Below are 26289 nucleotides of genomic sequence, written 5' to 3'. Positions count from 1 at the left end.
CCTCTCTTGAAATTGTGCCAACCGAGCACCCACCTGGACTAGAGGCTGGGCTCCCACACCTTCATTGCTGAGAGCGAGAAGAGGAGGTAAGGGAAGTCCCTGCCTCGCGACCTCCCCTACGACCTCCCCGAAAGGACTGAGTTCTCTGGAAATATCTGGAACATTGTCCCTGAAAAACTCTGGTGGGCCGAAAATGACGAAAATCACAGCCTCTACCACGAGCCGCGGAATTGCTACGGCCAGAACCCCTCGGACAATCCTCTGGCAACCTCAGCACCTTAGCCTCACCCAGGCTATGCACCAGCTTGTCTAATTCTTCTCCAAATAGAAAGGAGCCCTTAAAAGGAAAACTTACTAAGCTTAGACTTAGATGCCACATCCGCCAACCACCCGCACAGCCACAACGTACGACGAGCAGCAACAGAAACAGCCATAGACTTGGAAGAAGCCCTAAGCAAATCATAAAGAGCATCAGCCAAAAAAGTTGAACCCATTTCCATTTTGGCAGCTTCATTATCAATAGCAGAAAGATCATCAGAAGAAGGGTCCAACACCCTCTGTGACCAACGGAAACAAGCTCTCGCCACCAAGGACCCACAAATAGCAGCCTGAACTGCTAGAGCCGAAACATCAAAGATATTTTTTAACAACGTTTCAATATGGCGATCCTGGGGATCTCGCAGAGCTGTGCCACCATCTACCGGGACAGTATTTCGCTTAGTAACCGCGGAAACCACCGCATCGACTACAGGGAGACGTAAAAGATCTTTATCTAAGTCCGGAACCGGATAAAGTCTGCCCATGGAGCTAGCCAGCCGAAAAGCCGAATCAGGAACCTCCCACTGAGCCTAAATAATATCTCTAATATCCTGATGCATAGGAAAAGACCTACCTACTCTGCGAATCCCCTTGACCAGCAAATCCACCTTTCTAGGCTCAGCCATGGGGACATCCTGGTCCTCAAAACGCAGAGAAGAAGAGACCTGTGAAATAAGCTCCTGAAGGTCATCTTTATGAAAAATTCATACTACAGAAGGATCCTCCTCCATCTGCTGCCTGATCCTGGTCCTCAGAAAAATGCTCTTCAGAGAGCCAAGACTCCTCATCTAAGGATGGCAGCTCATGCTCAAGGCCAAAAGAATCATCCTGCTCTGCCTCCACTGATTGCCTGAACTGCTTAACCGCCAAAGCCGGACCCTCCAGAGATCTCGTTCCCAGAGGGTCTACAGGAGCCAATTTGTGTAACAGAAAGGCTTGGTACATCTGTACCACAAACTTCGGAGAGAAACCTACATCCCCTGGAGAAAAAACGGAGCTTTGAGCAGCAGGCAGAGCAGGAAGAGAGGCCCGGGGTGCAGTATTCACTGAGCTATCTAAAAAGGTGGCGTTTCCCGCCAAAACCAGAAGCGGGCGAGAGGGAGACGGGACCACCAGCAAATTGCCCGATTCGGTCCCCCCTCCCAGCGACGAAGCAGACGTCTTAACCGCTCCTGCACCCTGCTCCAGAACTTCTGCCACAGTGCAGAACTTGCAAACCTCGCTGGCCCCAAGGCCCCGACACTGGCATACGGAACAACACCGAAGCTTCTCCTACATCGCTAAAACAGCTGATTTCCCGAACCGAAACCAAGCACCCTTTAAACAATGATACAGAAATAACAGCAGAGCTGCCTTGCTTGCTTAATATCCGGCCAAAAACAGCACTGCTGCAACCCACAGACCTAAAGGTCCAGTTTTTTTTTTTTTTTTTTTTTTTAAAGCAGCTGCCTCTCCCTGCCTCTAAAGCTCGTATGACAAAGAGCTTGAAGAAACTAAGTGTTCTTACTTTTTTGGCTGTTCAATACCAAAAATAACCATGAGGGAAAGGGGGGAGGGACACTCGGCCACCCGAGTGTGACACCCCCATGGGCCTCAGCCTCTATAAAGCAGGGGTTTTTTTTCAAGATGCACAGAAATAAATAGAACAAATTCTCTTATCAGAAAACCACAAGAATAAAGAAAGAATGAGACTGAAGGGCTCACCACCTTCCACCTGCTGGAGACTTTCTCTAGCCGGTAAGAGCTCTTCCTGGCTCTCTAGAGTCACGGTTTTTTTCTCAGGCTCCACCTGCTGGAAGGCGTACACAACCCATCAGTCACATTCTGGGCCGGTCTGGAGGGATGCTAAGGAATTACGGGCTTTTTCACTTACTTGCAGCCTGCACAGTGTAGTGCTGTGCATGAGTATTGTTACACCAAAAACTTGCATATACTGTACTTTCACAAAAAAATTTTTTTTTTTAAAGTGTACAAGTGTATCATTTATACAATGCACAATATAATAAGCTGTTCTTTACAAGGCTACATGAAATGATGTGTTTATGGTGTTCACTGTACACTTTTGCTACCTAACAGAGTCACACAGGAACCTAACCCCCTTTTTCCCCATAGAATCAATGGTTCTGTATTCGAGTTTTCAGTAGATTCAGGGTTTTCTGGGAACCTAACCCCAGCAAATAGTGAAAACGGACTATATGTGATTGTTCCTCCCTCAATTAGAATGCTAAAACAACAAGCATCATCATACTCCAACATTCCCAATCATACTCCAACATTCCCAAACCAGATGAATGCGCATACTGTATCAGCCAACCTGGTCAGGATATCAACAGTGAATATGTACGAGGTATGTTACTTGCTTATACTGTATTCTGGATATTTGTAAATATCCAAAACCAGACCTTCCCTGCAAGCCTCAAGTACCCTTTCAATCACTGCATCCAGAACATTGTGTCAAAATCCTGCAGAACCTTATAAAACATGTTTGGAGCTCTCAAAATGAAATAGACACCTTCATGACCTTGCTGCATTATTCTACCTTCCCCTCTGGTGTGTCAAATAAGGGTTATCAACAAAATTGTAGGTGATATATTAAGTTAGTCCAATAAAAAGGAATCTTTGACTAGTTTGGGGGAATTATCCTCTCCATCAGGTCAGTGACTGGTGTATTAAAACAGACATCTGAACATTATTAAAATACCTAACATACAACCTGCAAAACAAAATTCTTTACATCAGTTAACTCAATTCATGCTCTTGACATACCTCAAAATTACATACATAATATAATTCATTGATTACATATAGTTCAAAGTTCACAATATTTTCCCTTTTCCATAACCAGTTTTCTATTTGTAGCATTCTTTATTCTTATGTTATCTGGCTCTTTTTAATCTTGTGTAAGTGTGTGTATAATAAACACAATCAAAGAAATGACACATAGGGGCTCAAGTTCCATAGTAACCTCATGAAACTTTGTAAGTCTTTGAAAATACACCTCATGATATTCTGCATTATGCTCATGTCAATATTTTCGTTAATCCCCAGAGAATGTAATACCACTAAGAATCTTGTAGACATAGTAAGAAAAAAAAAAGGAACAAAAAACATATATACCTTTGTTGATGATGGTGGGTTAGGAAAATTAAGCCAGGCTGGTGCAAAGTCATGCTGCGCCATTTAGGTTCCGTCACTCAGATTTGAAACAAGGTTTCAACACCTCATGGCAAGTCCCTACCATTAAGAAATAGAAGATATTATGGCTCATAATCGCACTTTACAGTCACAATGACCATATTCCTTAATCTACTTATTTTAAATACCACTACAAGGTGCGAACACAGTTTCACAAAACATGCATATTGCTTTCATTTAATATATTTATAAACTGCCTTCTGTCTCTGTAAAAGAAAACTAACCAAAGCAGCACAAAAAAAATAAAAGTCAAAACACATAAAAGGCAATTCTGTAAAGTGTGCCTATCATGTATAGAATGTGGCACTTATGCGTTTATTTATTTTTATTTCTGACATTTATATCCCACATTATCCCAAAAAGCTCGAGTTCAATACAGCTTATAGTTTAGATTAAAAATACAGAGTTTGAATTTCAACAATAGTCAAGTAGTATGAAGTGGCTGAAAGTAACAGGATTAGCAAATAAAGAACACGTAGTATACATATTGATAGATTCCCAACACAGAAAAGAGACAAGATTATCAACTGGTTATTGTTAAATTAACTAATGTAATGAATTCTGGAATGAGTTCTGAAAAATGGCAGCAAGATCTTAGGAAACTGGAAGACTGGGAACTCAAATGGCAAACGAAATTTAATGCTGACAAATGCAAAGTAATGCATATTGGGAAGAATAATCTGAATTATAGCTACCTGATGCTGGGGTCCACCTTATTAGTCAGCACTCAAGAAATGATCAGGTGTAATTGTAGGCAATACACTGAAATCTTCTGCCCAGTGTGCAGCAGTGGCAGTCAAAAAAGCAAACAAGATGCTAGAAAATATTAGGAAAGGAACACAAAATAAGACCAAGAATATTATAATGCGCCTCTATCGCTCCATAGTGAGACTTCATCTTGAGTATTGCTCTCAGTTCTGGTCACCGTATTTCAAAAAAAGATACAGCGGAATTAGAAAAAGAGCAATCAAAATGATAAAGGGGATGAACTCCTCCCATATGAGGAAAGGTTAGAGAGGTTAGGGCTCTTCAGCATGGAAAACAGACAGCTGAGGGAGGACATAATTAAGATCTATGAGTAGAGAGATGTGGTAGCCATGTTAGTCCACTTCTAAAAGCAGTCAATAGAAATAGAATAAAACATAGAAAAAATAAGATGATACCTTTATTATTGGACTAACTTAATACATTTTTTGATTAGCTTTCGAAGGTAGCCCTTCATCGTCAGATCATAAATAAGCAAATTTTGATAAGTAACAGCATATATAAGTGAAACACCAAAGTATTTCAATGACAGTCTCAAAGGATGAGGGAGGGGTGGGCTAGGTGAGAAACAGAGAGGGCTGAGAGGATGAGGGACAGGGAGATATGCATGGTGATCAGAGGGTGACAAAGCAGTGAAATTTCATGGTATATAATGGGCTAGAAAACCCAGATCTTTGTTAAGTCCTGTCTGGTGGGTGTGAAAATATTTAATCATTTTGACTTCAAAGGTCTTGCGTGCCTGTATTGTTTTAAAGTTTCCCTTAAGTATTCTCACCATAAAATCATTAGTATAGTGTTCTGGTTTTGTTAATCACTATAAAGCAACATTCCCCATGAGGATGGCATAGCTGCATGTGAGAAGCTCCTAAAAACATCCACATTGAACCATCAATACTCACCAGAAACTATTACAAAATTAATCAAATTTATTCTAACTCACAACTATTTCCGCTTTAACAATATCTACCTACAAATCATGGGTACTGCAATGGGCACCAGGGCAGCACCTCAATATGCAAACCTCTTTATGGCTGAACTGGAAGAGACTACTACTACTACTACTACTACTATTTAGCATTTCTATAGCGCTACAAGGCGTACGCAGCGCTGCACAAACATAGAAAACAGACAGTCCCTGCTCAAAGAGCTTACAATCTAATAGACAAAATATAAAGTAAGACATTTCTGAATACATATAAAACTCACCTTTTCAAGCAAGCCTACACATATGACTTGACTTAATTAGAAATCCATCTGTGATACCTGGATCTGACTACTTGGCAGAACTTAAATATGCTTTTTCCTTTTGAATTCATCCCTCTCCGAACCATTATTATAGCTTCTTTCTTATTCACAATACTTTACCCAACTTACACCCTCTTCCGTTCCCTACCTCTTCCACCTTCCTCCCTTATCCTTTTTTAGTCCACCTCTTTATATACTACTAGTAAAAAAGCCCCGTTTCTGATGCAAATGAAACGGGGGCTAGCAAGGTTTTCTTCAGAGTGTGCATGTGGGAGTGTGTGTGTCCCTGTACTCTGCCCTCTCTCCCTCCCCCTCCCCCTCCCCCCTCCGAGTCCAGTCCTTCAGTGTTAAGTTTCCTGCTGTTCTGTGTTTGTGTTACAGAGAGTGAGGGTATCTCTCTCCCCTCCCCCCTCTGAGTCCTTCACTGTTACAGAGAGGGATTTCGTGCTGTGCTGTTTTCCTTCACTCATGGGGAAACCGGATATCTCTGGCGCTTCACACTTCCGGCTGGAGGCTTCATAGAATGTTGGTGGTGCCTTTTATATATATAGATATTTAAATGTTTTATCCATTTTGTGCTATCTTGTAAATTTTGTTTTATTGTAAGCCGCATTGAGCCTGCTAAGTGGGAAAGCGCGAGTTATAAATGTTACAGTACATACATATCAGATCACACCCCTAAAATACTACCGGTATATAGATGACATTTTTATGATTTGGACTGAGGGGGAATAAAACTCAAACAATTTTACAGTTCCTTCAATACATACCATCCTACAATCAGATTCAAAGTCTATTTTTTGGACACCACAGTTTCAATCAGCAATGTGTATATAATGAACATACCTAGGGCTGTCCAAAAAAACAGGTCACGAGGCCTGAAGCTGTCAGCCAGACCTAAAAATCATATTCTGTGTGTGACTCAGAGGCTCATGAGCTCTTGTGACAGGCTTGCAGAAAGAAGAACATGAAGCAAGATTCCATACAATGTGTTTACTAAAGAATGTAGTAAAGGGGACTTTTTCTATTATCAGGCCTTGAACATAGATAAATGGTTGCTGGCGAAATGGAGCATACTGATCAGCATGATGCAGTTTTAGCCATGTCTAATAATCGTCATCAGTGGTCGAAACTAATAACTATCAACATTGTGGTCAACACTAATGCTAACGAACTGTTTGAGCTTGTATAATATTAGATGAGTAGGGTCATTCCATGCCAAGTGGTCTAAACCTTCCCACCATCACGTCTCCAATTTTGTTCAAATTTGATCTGTTGCGCAAGTCAGGTATTAAACAAAGTTTCCCAAAATTTGAGATCTCTAACTGCAATAGTTGCAGATCTAGACCCCCTTTTCTGAAAGATTGTCAGTCCATGAGCGTGCGACATTTCCCAAAATGCCATTTTTGGGGTCTAATAAAATCCAAACACATTTATAAGAATGGCTAAAAAATTCAAATCCTCTACAGTTTTTGATGCTAATTATGATGAAACACATTCAACATTATGGATGCAAAATCCAGTCAAACAAGTTAAAGTGTGCATCAAAATTGGTTGCGACTCATCGGAACATATTTGGACCAATATTCAGGCCGCAACAACTTCCATGCAAACAAGGATACAGACTTGAAATTTTGAACAAGCATTATGCTTGTGCTGGACATAATACGGCCAGATTTGCAACTAACCAGCATCTATAACCACCCTGCAGGACCTCTTCAAAGTTGGCACTGTCAGCGCAAATAGTAAAATGTACCAAAGTTCAACGCCAATTATTTAAAAAGAGTCTGCCTGAATCAGCTTGCAAACAGTATCATCTGAAAGAGAAAATTGTGCTCTACAACACTGATATGTTTTTGTTTTGCAATGCCACCATCAAGTAGCCATTTACTCAGGTCAACGTATGTATTATTTAGTATGCTTGATGTGCTAATTTTTCTTCATTTCTAGGAAATTGAGTCTTAATAGTCGCTTTAAAGTATTGATGTAATTATTTATTCATTCGTATTTTATTTGATTGTCCAATCGTTTATTGTGCGCTGTAATGGTGGATTGGAAACGTTTGTGAAACATCAGTTGAACAGAAAGATGCTTTCATAAGCTTTATGCATCCTCATGGTCCCGCTAATTCATTTTATTGGCCGGTAAGACGCGATACTTGCTGGATCCCAGAACAACTTATCATTGCAGTTATTCCAGCTCCATCAGTGACATCATCTGGTCGGCAATATAGTTTCCCTGAAACCGTTCTCTTGCAGATCAATGATGCTTTCAGAATGATGAAGTAACTGAAGAAGGCAGGCTTGGGAACCTGCAGTAAAGAAACACACAATCAAGCTTGGGATCCTAAAGAAACCCACAATCAGGCTTGGGATCCTGCAGTAAAGATACCCACCCGTGGCTGTTACTGCATGGCTATCGGGCGTGGCCCCTATGGCGATGGGGATGCTGGTTTCAATGTGATAACCAGTAATGGCTCAGCCATCATGGACCAACACAATTCAATGCGCACACAAAATATAACATACTTTGACCTGAGTAAATGGCTACTTAATGGTGGCATTGCAAAACAAAAACATATCAGTGTTGTAGAGCACGATTTTCTCTTTCAGATGATACTGTTCACAAGCTGATTCAGGCAGACTTTTTTAATAATTGGCATTGAACTTTGGTACATTTTACCATTTGCACTGACAGTGCCAACTTTGAAGAGATCCTGCAGGGCGGTTATAGATGCTGGTTAGTTGCAAATCTGGTAGTATTATGTCCAGCACAAGCATAATGCTTGTTCAAAATTTCAAGTCCGTATCTTTGTTTGCATGGAAGTTGTTGCGGTCTGAATATTGATCCAAATATGTTCCGATGAGTCGCGACCAATTTTGATGCACACTTTAACTTGTTTGACTGGATTTTGCATCCATAATGTTAAAGGGAAAATTAGGTTCTTACCTTGGTAATTTTCTTTCCTTTAGTCATAGCAGATGAAGTCATTACGTATGGGTTATGTCCATCAACCAGCAGGGGAGATAGAGAGCACTCAAACTTTCACAGTGCCCTTTTGGCCAGCTAGCTCCACTGCCTCTTCAGTATTTGAAGCTTCAAAAGCAGTATGGCAAACCGCAATGGGAATCACAAGAGCTTTCCTCACACCAAACAATGGCCCATCACAAGGGCATGAACTCATAAAGGAGGGAATGCACATCCTCCTGGAGGGAATAAACTCATCCTCCTTATTGTATAAATGGAGGGGAACACACGCGCCTCCTGGAGGGAATCACACATCCTCCCAACACACTGGAGGGAATGAACTCATCCTCCTATTTATAGAACTGGAGGGGAACACACGCGCCTCCTGGAGAGAATCAACACATTCTCCAAAAAAAACATGCTGGAGGGAATGAACTCATCCTCCTATTTATAGAACTGGAGGGGAACACATGCGCCTCCTGGAGAGAATCAACACATCCTCCAAAAAAAAAAAAACATGCTGGAGGGAATGAACACATCCTCCTAAATTTAAACTGAACATGAATCCTGAAGATTGTTTTCCAACTTTCTCCCAAGGAAGGAACTTCAGGAAATTAGAACAGAACCTGAAAAACAGATTCACAGCATACAGACAATCATACAGGGAGGGCTCATGGCTTCATCTGCTATGACTAAAGGAAAGAAAATTACCAAGGTAAGAACCTAATTTTCCCTTCCTTGTCATCAAGCAGATGAAGCCAATACGTATGGGATGTAACAAAGCAATCCCTAGATAGGGTGGGAACAAGCCACACCACGCACTAGCACACCAAAACGCGCATCCCTCCTGGCAGCCATATCCAGCCTGTAATGTCAGGCAAAGGAGAGCTTAGAAGCCCATGTTGCTGCACTGCATATCTCTTGAAGAGAGAGTGCTCCAGTTTCAGCCCAAGAGGAAGAAATCGCTCTAGTAGAATGTGCCTTAAAGGCTACAGGCGGAACCCTGCCGGCCAGCAGATAAGCTGAAAAGATAGTTTCTTTGAGCCAGCGAGCAATAGTGGCTTTAGACGCTGGAGACCCTCTGCGAGAACCGGTTAGCAAAACAAACAGATGATCAGAAGTCCTGAAAGAGTTAGTAACTCGCAGATACTGCAGCAGAGTCCTGCGCACATCCAAAAGGTGCAGCTGCCCAAAAGATTCTGGAAACTCTTCCTCTGAAAAAGAGGGCAAGAAAATAGGCTGGTTTAAGTGAAAGGCTGAAACCACCTTAGGCATTAAGGAAGGCACGATCCGAACCGTGACTCCGGACTCTGAAAATTGCAGAAATGGGTCTCTACAGGACAGCGCCTGGAGCTCTGACACCCGTCTCGCCGAGGTAATGGCCACCAGAAAAACGGCCTTCAGTGTCAAGTCTTTCTCCGATGCTCGCCGAAGCGGCTCAAAAGGAGATGCCTGCAGGTTCCAAGCTGGACAGGGTGCTCGCACTGGAGGTCGGAGCCGAAGCACTCCTCTAAGAAACCGTGCCACATCTGGGTGAGCAGCCAAAGACACGCCTTCCACCTTACCACGAAGGGAGGCCAACGCTGCCTTTTTGTACACCTTTGTACACCTTCCTGCAAAAAGTCCAGAATCGGCGAGACAGGAGCCCGCATTGGAACAATGGCTCTGGAAGCACACCAAGACTCAAATAGGCACCAAATCCTGGCATAAGCCACGGAAGTGGACCGCTTGCAGGAGAGTGGAAATAACTTTACTGGAATAACCTTTATCCCTCAATTGCGCCCTCTCAACAGCCAAGCCGTAAGACCAAAGCAGCCGGCGTCCTCCATGGCTACCGGTCCCTGAGTCAACAGGTTCGGTACCAGAGGTAACGGCAGAGGAGCCTCCAGGAGCATCTGTCGGAGGTCTGCATACCAAGGTCTCCTTAGCCAATCCGGGGCGATGAGGACCACTTCTCCTGGGTGCAGCCGAAACCGCAAGAGCAGGCGCCCTATCAAGGGCCATGGGGGAAACACATAAAGTAGACCCGGAGGCCAGGGTTGAGCCAAGGCATCCAACCCCGCCGAGCGAGGATCTCTCCGTCTGCTGAAGAAGCACGGGACTTTGGTATTGGCACTTGTCGCCATTAGATCCATCACGGGCTTGCCCCATTTGGCACAGATCTGCAGGAATACTTCGTCTGCCAGATTCCATTCTGCTGGATCGATCTGATGCCTGCTCAGATAATCGGCCTGCACATTGCTCTGACCTGCAATATGAGCTGCCGACAGACACTGAAGATGCAGCTCGGCCCAGTGGCAAATCAGTTCGGCCTGCGCGGCTAGTGCTCTGCACCTTGTTCCGCCTTGTCGATTTATATAGGCCACCGTTGTCGTGTTGTCCGACATCACTCTGACAGCCAATCCTTCCAGGGTCACTTGAAAAGACAGAAGCGCCTGAAACACCGCTTTCAACTCTAGGCGGTTGATGGACCACTCCGACTCCTCGGGTGTCCATAGACCCTAGGCATGCTTCCCCTTGCAGTGTGCGCCCCCGCCCTTCAGGCTGGCATCTGTTACCACTAGGCACCAAACGGGGAGCGTCAGCGGCATTCCTCGCCGCAGCATGCTGTCCGAGAGCCACCACTCCATGCTGAGACGGGCCGCAGGGAGCCAAGTAAGTCTGCATTGGTAATCCTGAGAAATAGGAGACCATCCCCGGAGTAGGGAATACTGTAGAGGTCTCAGGTGCACTCTCGCCCAGGGTACCACTTCCATCGTGGCTGTCATCGATCCCAGCAGCTGGACAATGTCCCAAGCTCGCGGGCGGGGCATCCTCAGGAGCAGACGGACCTGATTCTGAAGCTTGCACCGCCTTGGCTCGGGTAGGAACACATAGCCCGAGACTGTGTCGAACCTGGGCCCCAAAAACTCTAGAGATTGTGAAGGGGACAGGTGACTTTTGGCCATATTGACGACCCAGCCTAGAGATTGCAGTACTGAGACCACTCTGGCTGTAGCTTGTAAGCTCTCTGTTGCAGAGTCTGCTCTGATGAGCCAGTCGTCTAGGTACGGGTGAACCCTGATACCTTCTCGCCTGAGAAAAGCAGCTACTACCACCATTACCTTCGAAAAGGTTCGGGGAGCTGTGGCGAGGCCAAAAGGCAAGGCCCTGAACTGGAAATGTTTTCCCAACACCACAAACCTCAGAAACGTCTGGTGCGGGGGCCAAATCGGTATGTGCAAGTAAGCTTCTTTCAGGTCTAGAGACGTGAGAAACTCTCCTGGCTGAACCGCCGCAATGACGGAGCGCAGGGATTCCATGTGGAAATGCCGCACTCTCAGGGACTTGTTCACTTCTTTTAAGTCCAGAATAGGGCGAAAGGACCCACCTTTTCGCGGCACCACAAAGTAGATGGAGTATCGGCCGCAGCCTTGCTCGGCGGGAGGCACCGGGGTCACCGCCCCTAACTGAATCAGACCTTGTAAAGTCTCCTCCACCGCCGCCCGTTTGACGGCAGAACCGCATCGGGACTCCACAAACACGTCTCTTACTGGGGCGTTGAATTCTATTCTCTATCCATCTCTGATCAGGTCCAGAACCCACTGATCTGAGGAAATCTTGGGCCACTCCTCGACAAAGAGGGAAAGCTGTCCTCCAATGACAGGCACCGAGGAGAGGGCCGGCGCACCATCATTGAGAGGGTCGCCCCTGAACTCCTGGTCTTGAGCCACCGGCTGCGGAACGCTTGTCCGAGCGAAAGGAGTTCCTCTGCTGGCCATGGGCACGTGAAGTGAACCCAGCAGAACGCCCCGGGCGGTACCTTCTAGCTTCACGGAAGCGAGGTCTGTACGAGGAGTGGACCGCCTGGCCCTTAGAGGAAGGCCTCTGCCTATCTTCGGGCAAGCGCTGGGGTTTTGGATCACCCAGGCCTTTCACAATTTTCTCTAACTCCTCACCAAATAGGAGAAGTCCTTGAAAAGGCAACTTCACCAACCTTTGCTTAGAGGCCATGTCCGCTGCCCAGTGTCATAGCCACAGACGACGGCGAGCCGCCACTGCTACTGCCATTTGTTAGCCGAAGCTCTGACAAGGTCATAAAGGGCATCAGCCAGAAAGGTCAAGGCCACCTCCATCCGCGGAGCCACATCCAAGAAGGGCTCCGCTCCATCTCCGGGCTGAGCCACTGCCTGTTGCAGCCAAGCTAGGCAGGCTCTCACAGCATAACAGCTGCATGCAGACGCCCGAACAGTGAGACCTAAATTTCAAAGGACCGTTTCAACGCTGTTTCCAGCCTACGGTCTTGAACATCCTTCAGGGCAACACCTCCTTCAACAGGGAGGGTAGTTCTCTTTGTCACCGCAGTGACTAGGGCATCCACTGTAGGCATTTGAAAACGAGCCATATGTCCCTCACGCAGAGGGTATAACTGCCCCATAGCCCTGGAAACTCTCAAAGGTCCCTCGGGGTCACCCACTGAGCCGAAACAAGCTCTAGGATGGAGTCATGCAAAGGGAAGGCCCGAGCAGCTTTCTTGGTACTAGCCATCCTGGGATTATCCGAGGAGGCCATGCCACTGTCAGGATCTTCAATCGAGAGGGCCTGCAGGGTATCTGAAATAAGCGCTGGCAGCTCATCACGGTGGAAAATCCTCACCGCGGAGGGATCATCCAGATCCTGTGGTAAATCCGCACCTGACTCTGGTTCCTCAGACCAAGAACGTCTGTCAGAGTTCTCCGAATCCTCACACCCCGACCACGGGGGGGAAAAAGGTGCACCACAATCTGAAGGGGAATTAACCCTTCTGCGCTTATCTTTAGGCCAAGCATCCGGGAAAAAAGCCTCACTGGGCAGTCCCAGGCGAGAATCCATCGGGGGGGCAATCAGAGGAGCCTCAGGCGACCCTTGAGGAAGGGCTCTTTTCATCATGTATGCTTTATGCAGCAAAAGCACAAAATCCGGGGAGAAAATCTCACCCTGGGCACCCAAATCCTGTCCGGTGCTAGCCACTCCTGAAATAACCTCATCTCGAGGTGCCCCACCCGGCTCAGGTCTCTCCGTGTCCACGGAGACCGCGCCATGCGGTGTAAGCAAAATGGCACCCGCTGCCAGCTCAGAGCGGGAAGAAACATCGCTCGCCATGCTCGGGCCGGTTTCTACGCCAATACAGCACGATTTACAGAGCCCTGCTGCTGATTTGTGCTTGCAACAAGTGGAACAGCGCTTTACATTGTCCGCAGCCATCGCCGAAAAACAGTGGTAAAATCCAAAATGGCGGTTTTGCGCCAAAATCGCCCCGATCGCGGGCCCACTCCGGAGGAGTTGGAAAACACTCTTACCTCAAAGGATCTAGTGTACAACTACGATCCTGCTGAAAATCAGGTCAAAAACCTCTGTTCCAGCGTCTCTGCGTTTAAAAACGCGACGCAACTTTTTTTTTTTTTTTTAAAGCTGTGAGGAAAGCAGAGGTATTGAAGACTCCGGAGGCTCAGATGAGTGGGAAAGGCAGGGAAAGGGCGAACCTATATGCCTGCATCCACTGTTGCTGGGTAAGGACAGGGAAAGCAAGGCAATATGTGCCTTTAAAGTGAAGCTGCTATAGCCTCCAACACCCCGGTTAACAACTGGCAAGCCAGGAACCACCTCCCGGCAGATTTTTCTGGAGCTCGAACAAGCTGCAGCCACCCTGCTAAGGGAGATAGAGAATACTGAAGAGGCAGTGGAGCTAGCTGGCCAAGAGGGCACTGTGAAAGTTTGAGTGCTCTCTATCTCCCCTGCTGGTTGATGGACACAACCCATACGTAATGGCTTCATCTGCTTGATGACAAGGAAATTGCAGATCTACTATTAGTAATCTTGAAACTGTCATTAACATCATCCACAGAACCTGAAGACTAGAATGTAGCTAATGTAATGCCACTTTTTTAAAAAAGGGGTTCCAGGAGTGAGCCAAGAAATTACAGACCAATAAGACTAACATTAGTGCTGGGCAAAATGGTAGAAAACTAAAAAAACAAAATTATTGAACACAAATATTAATGGGACAGAATCAACATGGATTCAGCAAAGGGAAGTCTTGCCTCAACAATTTGGTACATTATTTTTAATGCATGAATAAAGATGTGAATTTAAAATAATAATTTAAAAAAAAAAAAAAAAAACGTTTTTGTAGTTTACCTAGATTTTTAGACATTTTTCCATACTTTATGAGATGCACCTGAGAATATTAAAAAGCCATGGAATAGGAAGCAATGCTCTGTTGTGGACTGGGAACTGGTTAAAAGATAGATACTAGAGTAGGATTAAAACAACCAGTTCTCTAAACGGAGGAAGATGAATTATGCTGCAAAGACCCATACTGGGACTGGTGCTTTTTAACCATTATACATGATCTAGAAATGGGAACCATCCAGAGGAAAACAAAAACTATACACTTCATAACAAGGTGCAACATATAGTGGAGATGACCAAAACACAGAAACAACCAATGGTGCCACAAAAGTCGAACTTTATTAAATGGTTCCAAATGACTCAACATGGACCATGTTACAGCTAAATGGCCTGCATCAGAAGTCTGGTAATATTCTGTGCAAAAATCATGACACACAGTGTTATTCAGAAAAATAAACTCAGCCAGTCAAAGCGAACCTTGATACAAAGAATAAAATACCATAGACATACCTGCATGCAGAAGCTTTAAATGAACGCTGGCACAACTGACAGAAAGAGGAAAGTAGAAGTGAAAAAGAGCAGCATGCTTGAAGGACAAAGCATTTCCCAATAGATAAACAGATCTTATTTCAAATGCCCACCTCCTTAAGATACCTCCAATGAAAATGTTTGGAAGCAGGCTAGCAGGGATGGATGTCATCAACACATACTGGTCAGCCCAACATGGGAAAATATTTGGCAGCTCTCTTCCAGTTCATTTTGATCCAAAGTGGCCCAGACTTAAAAATTAGTGAAGACCACTGGTGTAATGGAATGGGTGAAAAAGCAAGCAATCGATTCACATTTAAAATACAAAGACTAGGGGATACACCATGAAATTTCATAGTAGCACATTTAAAACAAACAGAAGGATGACAAGATGGCCGATCAGAGCAGACGTACGAGTTTGAGCTCCTGACTTACCGGATTGCAGATCGAGAAGCTGGGTCCGTTCCCTGTGCTGGTCATGAGGAAACGGAAAGGAAAGCTCAAGGAGTCGGCCTCCTCTTTGCCTGGGAGTGTTCTCCCCTCTCGACAAGCAGTTTTGGAGCAGTTCGGGGTTCCAACATTGGTCATGCGGACACCCGCTTCGGAACGTTCCGCAATGGTATCAGCAGAAAACAGCACGGAGGCAATCTCTTTGAGCCCGCCAGAAAACACAATCCGTCCACAACCCAGATGTACAATGACTTTGACTGAGAGGGTGGATGGAACGCCAAAGTAGAGAAGAATCCACCGCCCTCAGGAGGCCTCGTCACTGATCGTTCCCCATTTGGAACGGAACAACTCGGGGTTTTGTCAACTTCTACGCCGGTGTTACAGGAGGTGAAAAAAACCAAGTGTGGTGACTCTAGACTCTTTATGGGATGCTATCCAGGGTATAAATTCTCTGCTTTCCCAGGTAACTCATTCCTTTGCTCAAGATATGGATAATTTGAAACAGACTCAAAAACAATTAACAGAGAAATCTCAAATCCAGGAAGGTCAAATTGAATCTTTAAGGACTGAACTTTCTACTCTTCAAAATTTTGCAGGGACCGTAGTTAAGGATAGAGAAAATCTAGCAAGGAAGCTAGAATTCCTCGAAAATCAAGGGAGGAAAAATAATTTACGGTTTATTAAATTTTCCTAAATCACCTTTAATCCCAGCTATGGATATGCTACGGAAATACTTTTAAAGAAACCTTGAGACTCCCAACAGAGGGATTCCCTCCTATAGTGCGAACTCAATACATAACTGGGAGAAAGTTAAATCCTTTGAATCCTCAACTACAACAACCGGAATTGAATCTGAGAGAGTTTTTAGAAAACTCCATGGAACTAGTAACAGAAAGAACTACCCTTATAGTTTCGTTTGCACTCGAAATGGATAAGACTAATACCTTTAAATTATATTTTAAACATCTGAATGATAAATTTCTAGGGGAAACTGTGCCAATGTTTCCAGATTTAAACAGGGACACTCAAGCTCGCCGGCGAGAGTTTATCTGTTTAAAATCAAGAATTCTGGCAATTGGGGGATTATTTAAGTATTTCCTTGTTATATAATAACTTTGAACTCAGTTAACTATATGTTTATGGAACCCAAGAAATTGAGAATTTTTAATTTCTAAAGAAAGTATTCAGGGCCGGTCTTTGCAAGTGCGGGGCCCTATGCAGACCAATTTGGTGGGGCCCCATCCTAGCCCCGCCTACCCTAGCCCACCCCACCCTAGCTCTGCCCCATTGATAAGATTATTCCATTTTTAGAACATTTTTTTATTTACGAAATTTCAAATAAAGACAAATGAAGCTAAACTTGTACAAAAAAACTGATCGAAATAATAAGCACAATGCTATCATGAAACCTCCCCTCCCCAGAAATTATTCAGTTCAAGTCCACTACAATTAGTAGCGGGCCCAAATCGGGGGTGGATGCCGCGCCAGGTGGTGGCGGGAGCGGAGTGGCCGAGCCGCGGGAATGGGGATCATCTCAGGCGACTAAGGCGAGCAGCGGCGGAGGTCGGAGCAGAGGCACGAGCGAGGCACAGTTGAGGCACTGTGCGGGGCCCCCTTAGGCATGCTGTGCGGGGCCCCCTTAGGCGCGGGGCCCTATGCGGTCGCCTTGGTCGCCTCTGCCTAAGACCGGCCCTGAAAGTATTGAAAGTTCAACCCAGGATGCCCAATAGTGAACACGCTGAGATGTCTGGCTGCGGGTTCTCTTCATGGTTTTGCTCTATTTTTTTTTATATTAATTAGTGAATTTTTTTTCCTTGTATCTTGTCTTTAAGTTGTGGTCTAAATGGTATGTAAATTTACATTTGAAAAAATTTAAGTTCCTATATTTTTTTTTCTTGTATCCACATTTATTATTAATAGATGGATGTTAATTAAAATGTATAAAAATAAAATAAAACAGAAGACATGATTTTCACTCAATGTATTGTTAAGCTCTGGAACTCGCAGCCAGAGCAACAGGTACAAACAGCTAAATGTAGCTGGGTTTTAGAAAGGGGAAAAAGACCATAAACATTAAGCTAGATACGAGGAAAGCTGCTGTTTATCCCTGCGGTTAAGTGGCATGAAATCTTGCACTCTTTGGGACTCTACCAGGTTTTCGTGATATGGACTGGCCACTGCTGTAGACAGGATACTGGGCTAAATGGACCTTTGGTTTTACCTTGTAGGGCAACTCTTATGTTAGTTTACTAAAATGACACCATAAGTAAAACTTGATTAATATATAGCCGTATGCATCTAATCTAGACGCTTTTTGAACCACTAAGCCGGCAATTCGTCACTTCAGATGAAGTAAAGGGTCCTTTTACCAAGCTGTAGTAAACGTTGGCGTTAATGCACCATTACCTAGGTTTTTCCCGTGTATTAAGGCCATTTTTTACAGCAGTCGGAAAACGCACATTAATTGAAAAAGAAAAAAATAATAAAATACCGTAGAAGCACTTACCAACACCAGTTGGTAATCCTGCACTAATCAGCACACAATAATACACCATAAGACAAACCAAAAGATTATACTACAAAACTGAAATAGGACCAAATTACAAGGACACACACAAACTCTTCCAACTTATGAAAAAACTAATAGAAACCACATCAGTCACGAATAACAGCAAAGACACACCAAGAGCCGATGACCTCGCGAAGTACTTCAAAGAGAAAATAGTACAAGTGCGACTAAAAATACCTGTTAGCCCCATCGAATACACTGCACTACTAGACTGTCTGGACCCAGACCATGGAGCATACCCTGCAGATAGGATCTGGACTGAAATCGAGCCACTATTGGAAGACCTCATCTCCCAAACGCTTAAAAGATTCGCCAAATATCACTGCAAACTAGACATTTGTCCAAATAACCTTATGAAGTCGGCCCCCCCAACACTTTATAACAGATCTAACGAAACATGTGAACTTCATGCTACAAAATGGACGCTTCCCAAGGGAGAAAGGAAACATCCTACTCACCCCCATACCCAAAGACGCAAAGAAAAATGCGAAAGAGTTAACCAACTATAGACCAGTAGCATCCATTCCCCTAATAACCAAAATAACAGAAGGGATGGACACCAGGCAACTCACAGATTATCTAAACAAGTTCTCAATACTACATGAGTCCCAATTGGGATTTCGCTCTAATCACAGCACTGAAACAGTACTAGTTACTCTCATGAATAAATTCAAACTAACGATTGCAACCAGTAAGAATATATTACTCCTACAATTCGACATGGTTGATCATGGAATCCTACTACACATCCTTGAATACTTCGGCATCGGAGGCAATGTTCTCAGCTAGTTTAAAGGATTCCTAACTACACGCTCAAATCAAGTGACATCAAATTCAACAACATCAGCCACATGGACACCTGAATGTGGAGTTCCACAGGTTATCCCCCCTCTCACGACAATATTCAACCTAATGATGATACCCTTGGCCAAACTATTATCAAAACAAACCTCAACCCATATATTTATGCTGATGATGTAACGATCTACATCCCATTCAAATAGGACCTAAAAGAAATTTCCAATGAAATCAACCAAAGTCTACATATCATGCACTCATGGGCAGACGCCTTTCAATTAAAACTCAATGCAGAAAAAACCCAATGCCTAGTACTCACCTCTCAGCATAATACGAGCAAATTTACCACCATCAACACCCCAAAACTAAATCTACCAATTTCAGAAACCCTGAAAATCCTAGGAGTCACTATTGACCGACACCGGACACTAGAGAATCACGTGAAAATCATAACCAAAAAGATGTTCCACTCAATGTGGAAATTAAAAAGAATAAAACCATACTTCCCAGAGCCGTTTTCCGGAATCTGGTACAATCGCTAGTACTCAGTCACTTAGACCACTGCAACTCACTCTACGCCGGCTGCAAAGAGCAAATACTCAAAAAAACTCCAGACAGCCCAGAACACAGCAGCCAGACTCATATTTGGAAAACCAAAATACGAAAGTGCAAAACCCCTACGAGAGAAGCTACACTGGTTACCACTCAAAGAACGCATCACGTTCAAGGTATGCACCCTAGTGCACAAAATCATCCACGGCGAGGCCCCAGCCTACATGGCAGACCTGATCGACCTACCACCCAGGAATGCTAAAAGATCGTCTCGCACATTCCTTAATCTTCATTTCCCTAACTGCAAAGGCCTAAAATATAAACTAGTGCACGCATCAACCTTTTCCTATATGAGCACGCAATTCTGGAATGCACTGCCACGGAACCTAAAAGCAACCTATGAACTGACCAACTTCCGCAAACAACTGAAGACATCTCTTCAACAAGATATACCACAAAAACCAAAACTTGTGAAATCCCCACACATATCTAGTAATGTAAGAATGCCTTATGTCATGTTATTATCTTGTTTTCCATTACCATGCTACCCAAACTACTTCTGTAACACCAAATGTCAATTCTCCTCTCATTTCCACTACCCATGATTTATTGTAAGCCACACTGAGCCTGCAAAGAGGTGGGATAATGTGGGATACAAATGCAATAAATAAATAATAATAAATTAGTACTGAACGCCTACTCTTCACGCCCCCAAACACACACCCTCCATGCAAAAGTAGTGCACGCTGATTGGTCAGCGGTTTTCATCAAAAAGCATATAGAAACACTTGGACCTCAATATGTATACTTTGGAAGAAAAGGCGAAAGAAAGGAGAAATGATTGAGATATTTAAATATCTCTGCAGCATAAATGCACAGGAGGCAAGTCTCTTTGAAACTAAAAAGCTCTGGAACAAACAGCATAAGATGAAGTTGAATGGGATAGACTGAAAAGTAACCTAAGGATATTTTTCTTTGCAGAAAAGGTGGTAGATACATGGAACAACCTCCCGGTAGAAGTGATAGAGACAAGGACTATACCTGAATTCAAGAAAGCATGGGACAGGCATGTGGGATATTTTAGGGGGAGGAAGAAAAAGGATGATATAGATGGGCCAGACTAGATGGGCCATATAGCCTTAATCTGCCATCATTTTCTGTGTTTCTAAGATTGGGCACTTACTGCAGGACGCCTGAATGCATCCCACAATAAGCCCTTTTAAGCTATGTTAAGTGTGTGCTAGCACTTACCATAGGTTAGTAAACGGACCATTAAATGTCTGCTGAAATAAGGTGACAACATAAACATCCGTAATACTCCTAGTACATAAGTATTGCCATACTGGGAAAACCAAAGGTCAACAAGCCCAGTATCCTGTTTCCAACAGTGGCCAATCCAGGTCACAATATACCTAGCAAGATCCCAAAAAAGTACAACACATTTATACTGCTTATCCCATATCCTATATGATTCTGCACTCCTCATGAACCTTTGCACTGCCCAGCTCTCTTTCCTTACCTACATTTTAAGTTACACAAAGCCTTATACTTAATATAAACTATACCTTTCTTTGATGTCTTTGAAGTGAAAAAAAAGTTACTGTTTACTCTTCTCATCAGTCTATGCATTAAGTATATATATAAACGCTCCTGATTCTTACCATTCTTATTTCTCAGCTATGCAAACAAGTATATGTATAGTTGTTCAAGAGGTACAATAAATTCAGTGTTGCAGTAATGCTGCATTTTCATTGCTACAACAGCACGAAGGCAGAAGCCCATATATTTCCCCTTGCAGCAAATCATTTTTAATGAATTATTCTGCTTATAAATGTTAATAAATCAATATTTAACCAGCAAAAGTTTTATGGAAATTTCTCTATCTTCATTTCCTTTAAGAATTGTTATATAAAGCATACTTACAAAACTGAGGACTGCAGCAGAAGGCATAAAGTTACTCTTGTATATTCCAGTTTGTTATGGTTTAATTGTACTCCTGGTAATATTCAGAAGTGTTGATACCACTTTCTAAGGTTTCAGATCAGTTGCCCATCTTTAATCACCGAGGATCTTCAATTAAGTTTCCAGAATTAGCCAATTTAACAAGCTACTCAACCAGATAGAGCCTCTCTGTTTCATTCCTAGCACATGTCAATTTCAGGTGCATCCATCCAGATACAGCAGATACTGGTGTTATGCCACAAGATGACTTCACATTTGAATGGGATATTTCTATACACCAGCATACTGAAGCTGACACATTGGTTATCTAGATGCCATGCAGTTTTTACACAAAACAAATCTAAAAAAAAACCAAAAACAAAAGAAAGAAAAATCAATACTTTCTACTTGTCTCTTCATTTAGACAATTTTCCATTGCAAAATAGAATGAGATCTGTCAAATTCATATAAAGGCAATAGCATCTCCCATCAAAGTCCACTGGGACAAAGCATAAGGTCATCTTAAACAGAAAGCAATACCCGTTGACCAAAACATCGAGGCATAGAAGTTAATTATACATCATACAACATAATTTACAAAAAATAAATCTTGTCTTGAAAAACAAAGTCATGAACTGAATAACTCTGCCTGTTATCCAATCTCAAAAACTAAAATTATATTAAGTATCCGTGATCCCAGAAGAACGTCTAACATGTATTTGTTTTCATGTCACTTCTAAGAAGAATGGGTTGCTTATACTGAAAAAAACAAAATGGAAAAAATTCCCAATGAAAAGCTCAAATCCTGAACAGCGGGGCAGATTTTTCTCCAGTTGTTTTATAGGCAAAGTCACAAGGCTAGCACACACAGGCTCGTCTTATTTCTATGGTGAAACCTGGAGGGGGGAAAAAAAACACCAATCAAACGTAAATACAAGATATACAGAAGTTACACCTAGTGGCTGAAGAGAGGGCACAGGGGGAAGAAAAGCCGAATTTCTTATATGTCGAAACTTACAGGCCTGTTAGCCAAGCACTTTGGATTTACTCTATACAAAGCACAGCAACATTCAGCACGCCTAAAACCAAGTGAAGTAGTAAATGTCATGTGATACAAAACAATGTTGGGAAGTGGGCAATCCGTGAAGGCAACCTGAACCACCACCACCACCACCACCCAACAGCCCCTAGATTAACGGAAGGAAGAGGCGGCTCTTTGAGTAAGGAGTGTCTTTCTTTATGTTTGTGCAGCGCTGCGTACGTACGCCTTATAGCGCTATAGAAATGCTAAATAGGAGGAGGAGCAGAGGAAAAATCTCCAGTCAGATTAGTTAATGTGATAAAGTTCTCTGGGAGCTTCCACAACTTGAAAAGCTTTCTCCCTCTTCCCCTGTGGGAAAACTATTTTGGCCAAAGAAGAAGCGTCTGTAACTAGTGCTAGTGTATTAGTACCGAACACGTCAACCGCTCTCTGGCCCGGAGCGAAGGACATTATTAAGTATAAGAGATACCCCCCTCACACTCTCAGTGGCGAGTCAGGAACACCATATCCCTTTATCACCCCCGAAAATAACGAATAAACAAGACTATATATGACAGCACTTTTCCCAGCACAACAACTCTACCTGCTCCAATCCAGAATGAGTACCACCCACCCCACAGTCGTTCCCATCCTCCCTCTCCCCGAGTCGCCCACCTCACCAGCCACCACGACACCTATTGCCGTCTTTCTTTTTACTGCTTCTCTTCCTCTCGCATAGCCTCTCCCTTCTCGATATCTTGACAGTTCGTCTGTCTCGCTGTCGTTGACTTTAAATAATCTCTTTTGCCGCTTTTCACACTCTCCGTCCCAAAATGGCGCCGCAGCGATCCGCAATGGTTTGCTGGCTGCCCGTCCGCCCCCTTCGTAAATCTCGCGAGCCCTGAAGCACGAGTGTTGCCTGGATGACTGGGTTAGGATTGGAGAGGGAGTCACTCACCATCGTAACTGGGGAGTTGGCGATAAGGTCGGTGAATGAACTCACGGGCTTTGAACTTCACCATACTAACCCGATTGTGCTGGCGAACGTAAAAGAAAGACGAATAAGGAAAAACACATTCGATTTAGTTCGCTGGAAAACGAAACCACAGCATGGAAAAAAAAAACCTGGTAATCGGGGACATCCCTTGCTGATGACGTCATAGGGAACAACCCGGAACGTTTTCTACAGGCGCTTGGGATTCCGCTAGTGTAGGAAACACTTTTCCGAAGGGGATCCTATTTTTCACTGATGATTAGTGTTTCAAACCAGAAAACGAGAGCGCGCTGTACTCCTTTTCAGAGCTAGCATGTACCTAAGAGTTTGACAGGGATAGACTTTAGATTAGACAAAAGCTCTTGAGGAAAAACAGAGAAATGTGCCTTGTATTACTAGTTTGCCTAGCTTTATTGACCTAATTGTTTCTAACGAGAACTTTGCTGGTGTATTTTTCATTTGTTTTAATAATTGCTTTCGCCTTATTGGTAAATAAACCACACTGCTATTATAGCAAAAATGGAGTCCTTTAAACTGAAGTGGCTTAAAATATGTTGGACTAATATGACTACGGTCTAGTGGCTTAGGCCTCAGCCAGACGCTTAACTGCAGTTCTCAGGATACAATATGAAAAGTTGGTGTTGATTCTGTGCATTTGTTCGTGTATGTTTTTGATAAGCAACAGGTGTATTATGAAGTGTGACATTCTATTGGTACACAATAAAGATAATAATTTACGCATTTCATAGTAGTAGCTAGTAGAAAGTAGTGGGATGGGCTAGGAATCGGCCAGGCAACCTAGTATCATGGCTTCTTTCCTGCTGATACTTATCTTTAGTATTATTTCCTCATACAGCCCCTCAGAAATTGCAGGAAAAAGGGACTGGATTAGGGGGAAAATCTGAATGTAGTTACTGTCTGTCAAAATCTGCAGGGAGGAAGATTTGCAAACAGATACACAAGCCTGCTTGTACTTCTTGCTGATAGAGGCAGCAATGTTCAGCCATATCATTATTTGTTTATGGTAAATGGCTTTGAAAATTATACTCTTTAGCTCTTGTTAAAGGGGTGGAAAATATTTAGAAACTTGTGTGTCAGACAAAATTTAACATAGGTCCCATTTTATGCAATAAGATGTAGTTACAAATATCTGGGGTTAACAGTACAATAACACTTCTTAACAGTAGCTCATGTTGATAAACACTCCCCACCCCCTCCAGAGTCTTTATTGAGAATGATGTTGTGGTCATGTCACCCTGGAAACCTTTGACAGTGATGATTCAGAGCATCTAAAGCAAGTCATTTTAGTCTGAAATATAAAATTAGCAAAGTTTCCAATAACAAGTTTCCAGGACTAGATGGTATTTAGCCCAGCGTTTGAACAAGTTCAGGTATGAAATTGCTAACCTAGTACTGGTAATCAATCAGTAACCAGTCATCTAAAATAGCCAGAGTCCCTAAGGAATGAAGGATGGCCATAAGAGCCATTTATTTAAAAAGTGATCTGGGAACATACAGACCAGTGAGCCTGAAATTGGTGCTGGGCAAATGGTAGAAATTAAACTTTTAAAAAACCGCAAGCAGCTCAGTATTTAAAAGCACCTATGTTTAGCAGTGGACACTAAACATATAAGGGAAGGGAAATGGGACTTGATATACCGCCTTTCTGAGGTTTTTGCAACTACATTCAAAGCGGGTTACATATATTCAGGTACTTATTTTGTACCAGGGCAATGGAGGGTTAAGTGACTTGCCCAGAGTCACAGGAGCTGCAGTGGGAATCAAATTCAGTTCCCCAGGATCTGCACTAACCTCTAGGCTACTCCTCCACTCCCTAGCCTTGAATTTCAGTGGTACTGGATCCCAGCACTGTCTAGATGCAGGCCATGAGTGAAGGCTTACTAAGGTGTTCCACCCCAGCAATATGGATAGCCAGAAACCATTCATCCACTATCCTATACCTGAGGCTGTTCAATGTAGACCAGTAAAAGGCTGTCCTAAATCAAGCCAATTAACTGTATAGAGAGTACCTTCTGTTATCAGATAGCCAGATAAAAATAGCTGTACTGGGTCAGACCAATGGTCCATCTAGCCCAGTATCCTGCTTCCAACAGTGGCCAATCCAAGTCACAAGTACCTGGCAGAAACCCAATTAGTTGCAACATTCCATGTTACTAATCCTGGGGCAAGCAGTGGCTTCCTCCATGTCCATCTCAATAAAGGACTATGGAATTTTCCTCCATGAACTTTTTTAAACCCCAGATACACTAACTGCTGTTACCACATCCTCCAGCAGTGAATTCCAGAGCTTAACTATTCTTTGAGTGAAAAAATATTTGCTCTTATTTGTTTTAAAAGTATTTCCATGTAATTTAATTGAGTGTTCCCTGGTCTTTGTATGGCACTCTATGTTCAGCACCACTGCTTCTATGGATAGCAGTGCTGAATATACATAAAATATTTAAAAGCTGTAACCAGTTTTTAAAAAGATGCTGACCATAGGGTTTAAATATTGACTTGAAGACTACTGAAGGTAGAAAACACAAACTGGATATACCACTCAAAAATGTGTAAACAAAAATTAAAAATTCGAGCAGTTTAACAACACTCACTCCTAACCAATCACCACTTAATTTTTTATATTATATTTTTTGTTAATTGTTATTTATTTTCAATAAGCCAACATCTACATATAAGGAGCCAGTATGTGCTGTATCTCCTTATACGTTGATTTTGGCATACTGAAAATAAGAAATAGCAAAAAAGATACAACAATATTTTTAAAATAAATTAATT

At 43.2% G+C, this 26289-nt stretch overlaps 1 protein-coding gene across 1 annotated transcript in view; it reads right to left on the bottom strand.

Annotated features, from left to right (window-relative positions):
- GPBP1 (GC-rich promoter binding protein 1) overlaps positions 1-23540 on the bottom strand; it is a 373516-nt gene extending 349976 nt beyond the window's left edge. The window contains 3 exon segments of the mRNA XM_030193156.1: positions 3436-3552; positions 21461-22374; positions 23180-23540. Coding sequence (XP_030049016.1) covers positions 3436-3498 — 63 coding nt within the window. The 5' untranslated portion in view covers positions 3499-3552; positions 21461-22374; positions 23180-23540.
- Positions 23541-26289: the final 2749 nt, after the last annotated feature.

Source organism: Microcaecilia unicolor, chromosome 2 (genome assembly GCF_901765095.1).
Source record: "Microcaecilia unicolor chromosome 2, aMicUni1.1, whole genome shotgun sequence".
NCBI classification, from domain to species: domain Eukaryota; kingdom Metazoa; phylum Chordata; class Amphibia; order Gymnophiona; family Siphonopidae; genus Microcaecilia; species Microcaecilia unicolor.
The sequence above is the reverse complement of the archived record's forward strand: the minus strand, read 5'-3'. Positions and strand labels throughout refer to the sequence as shown.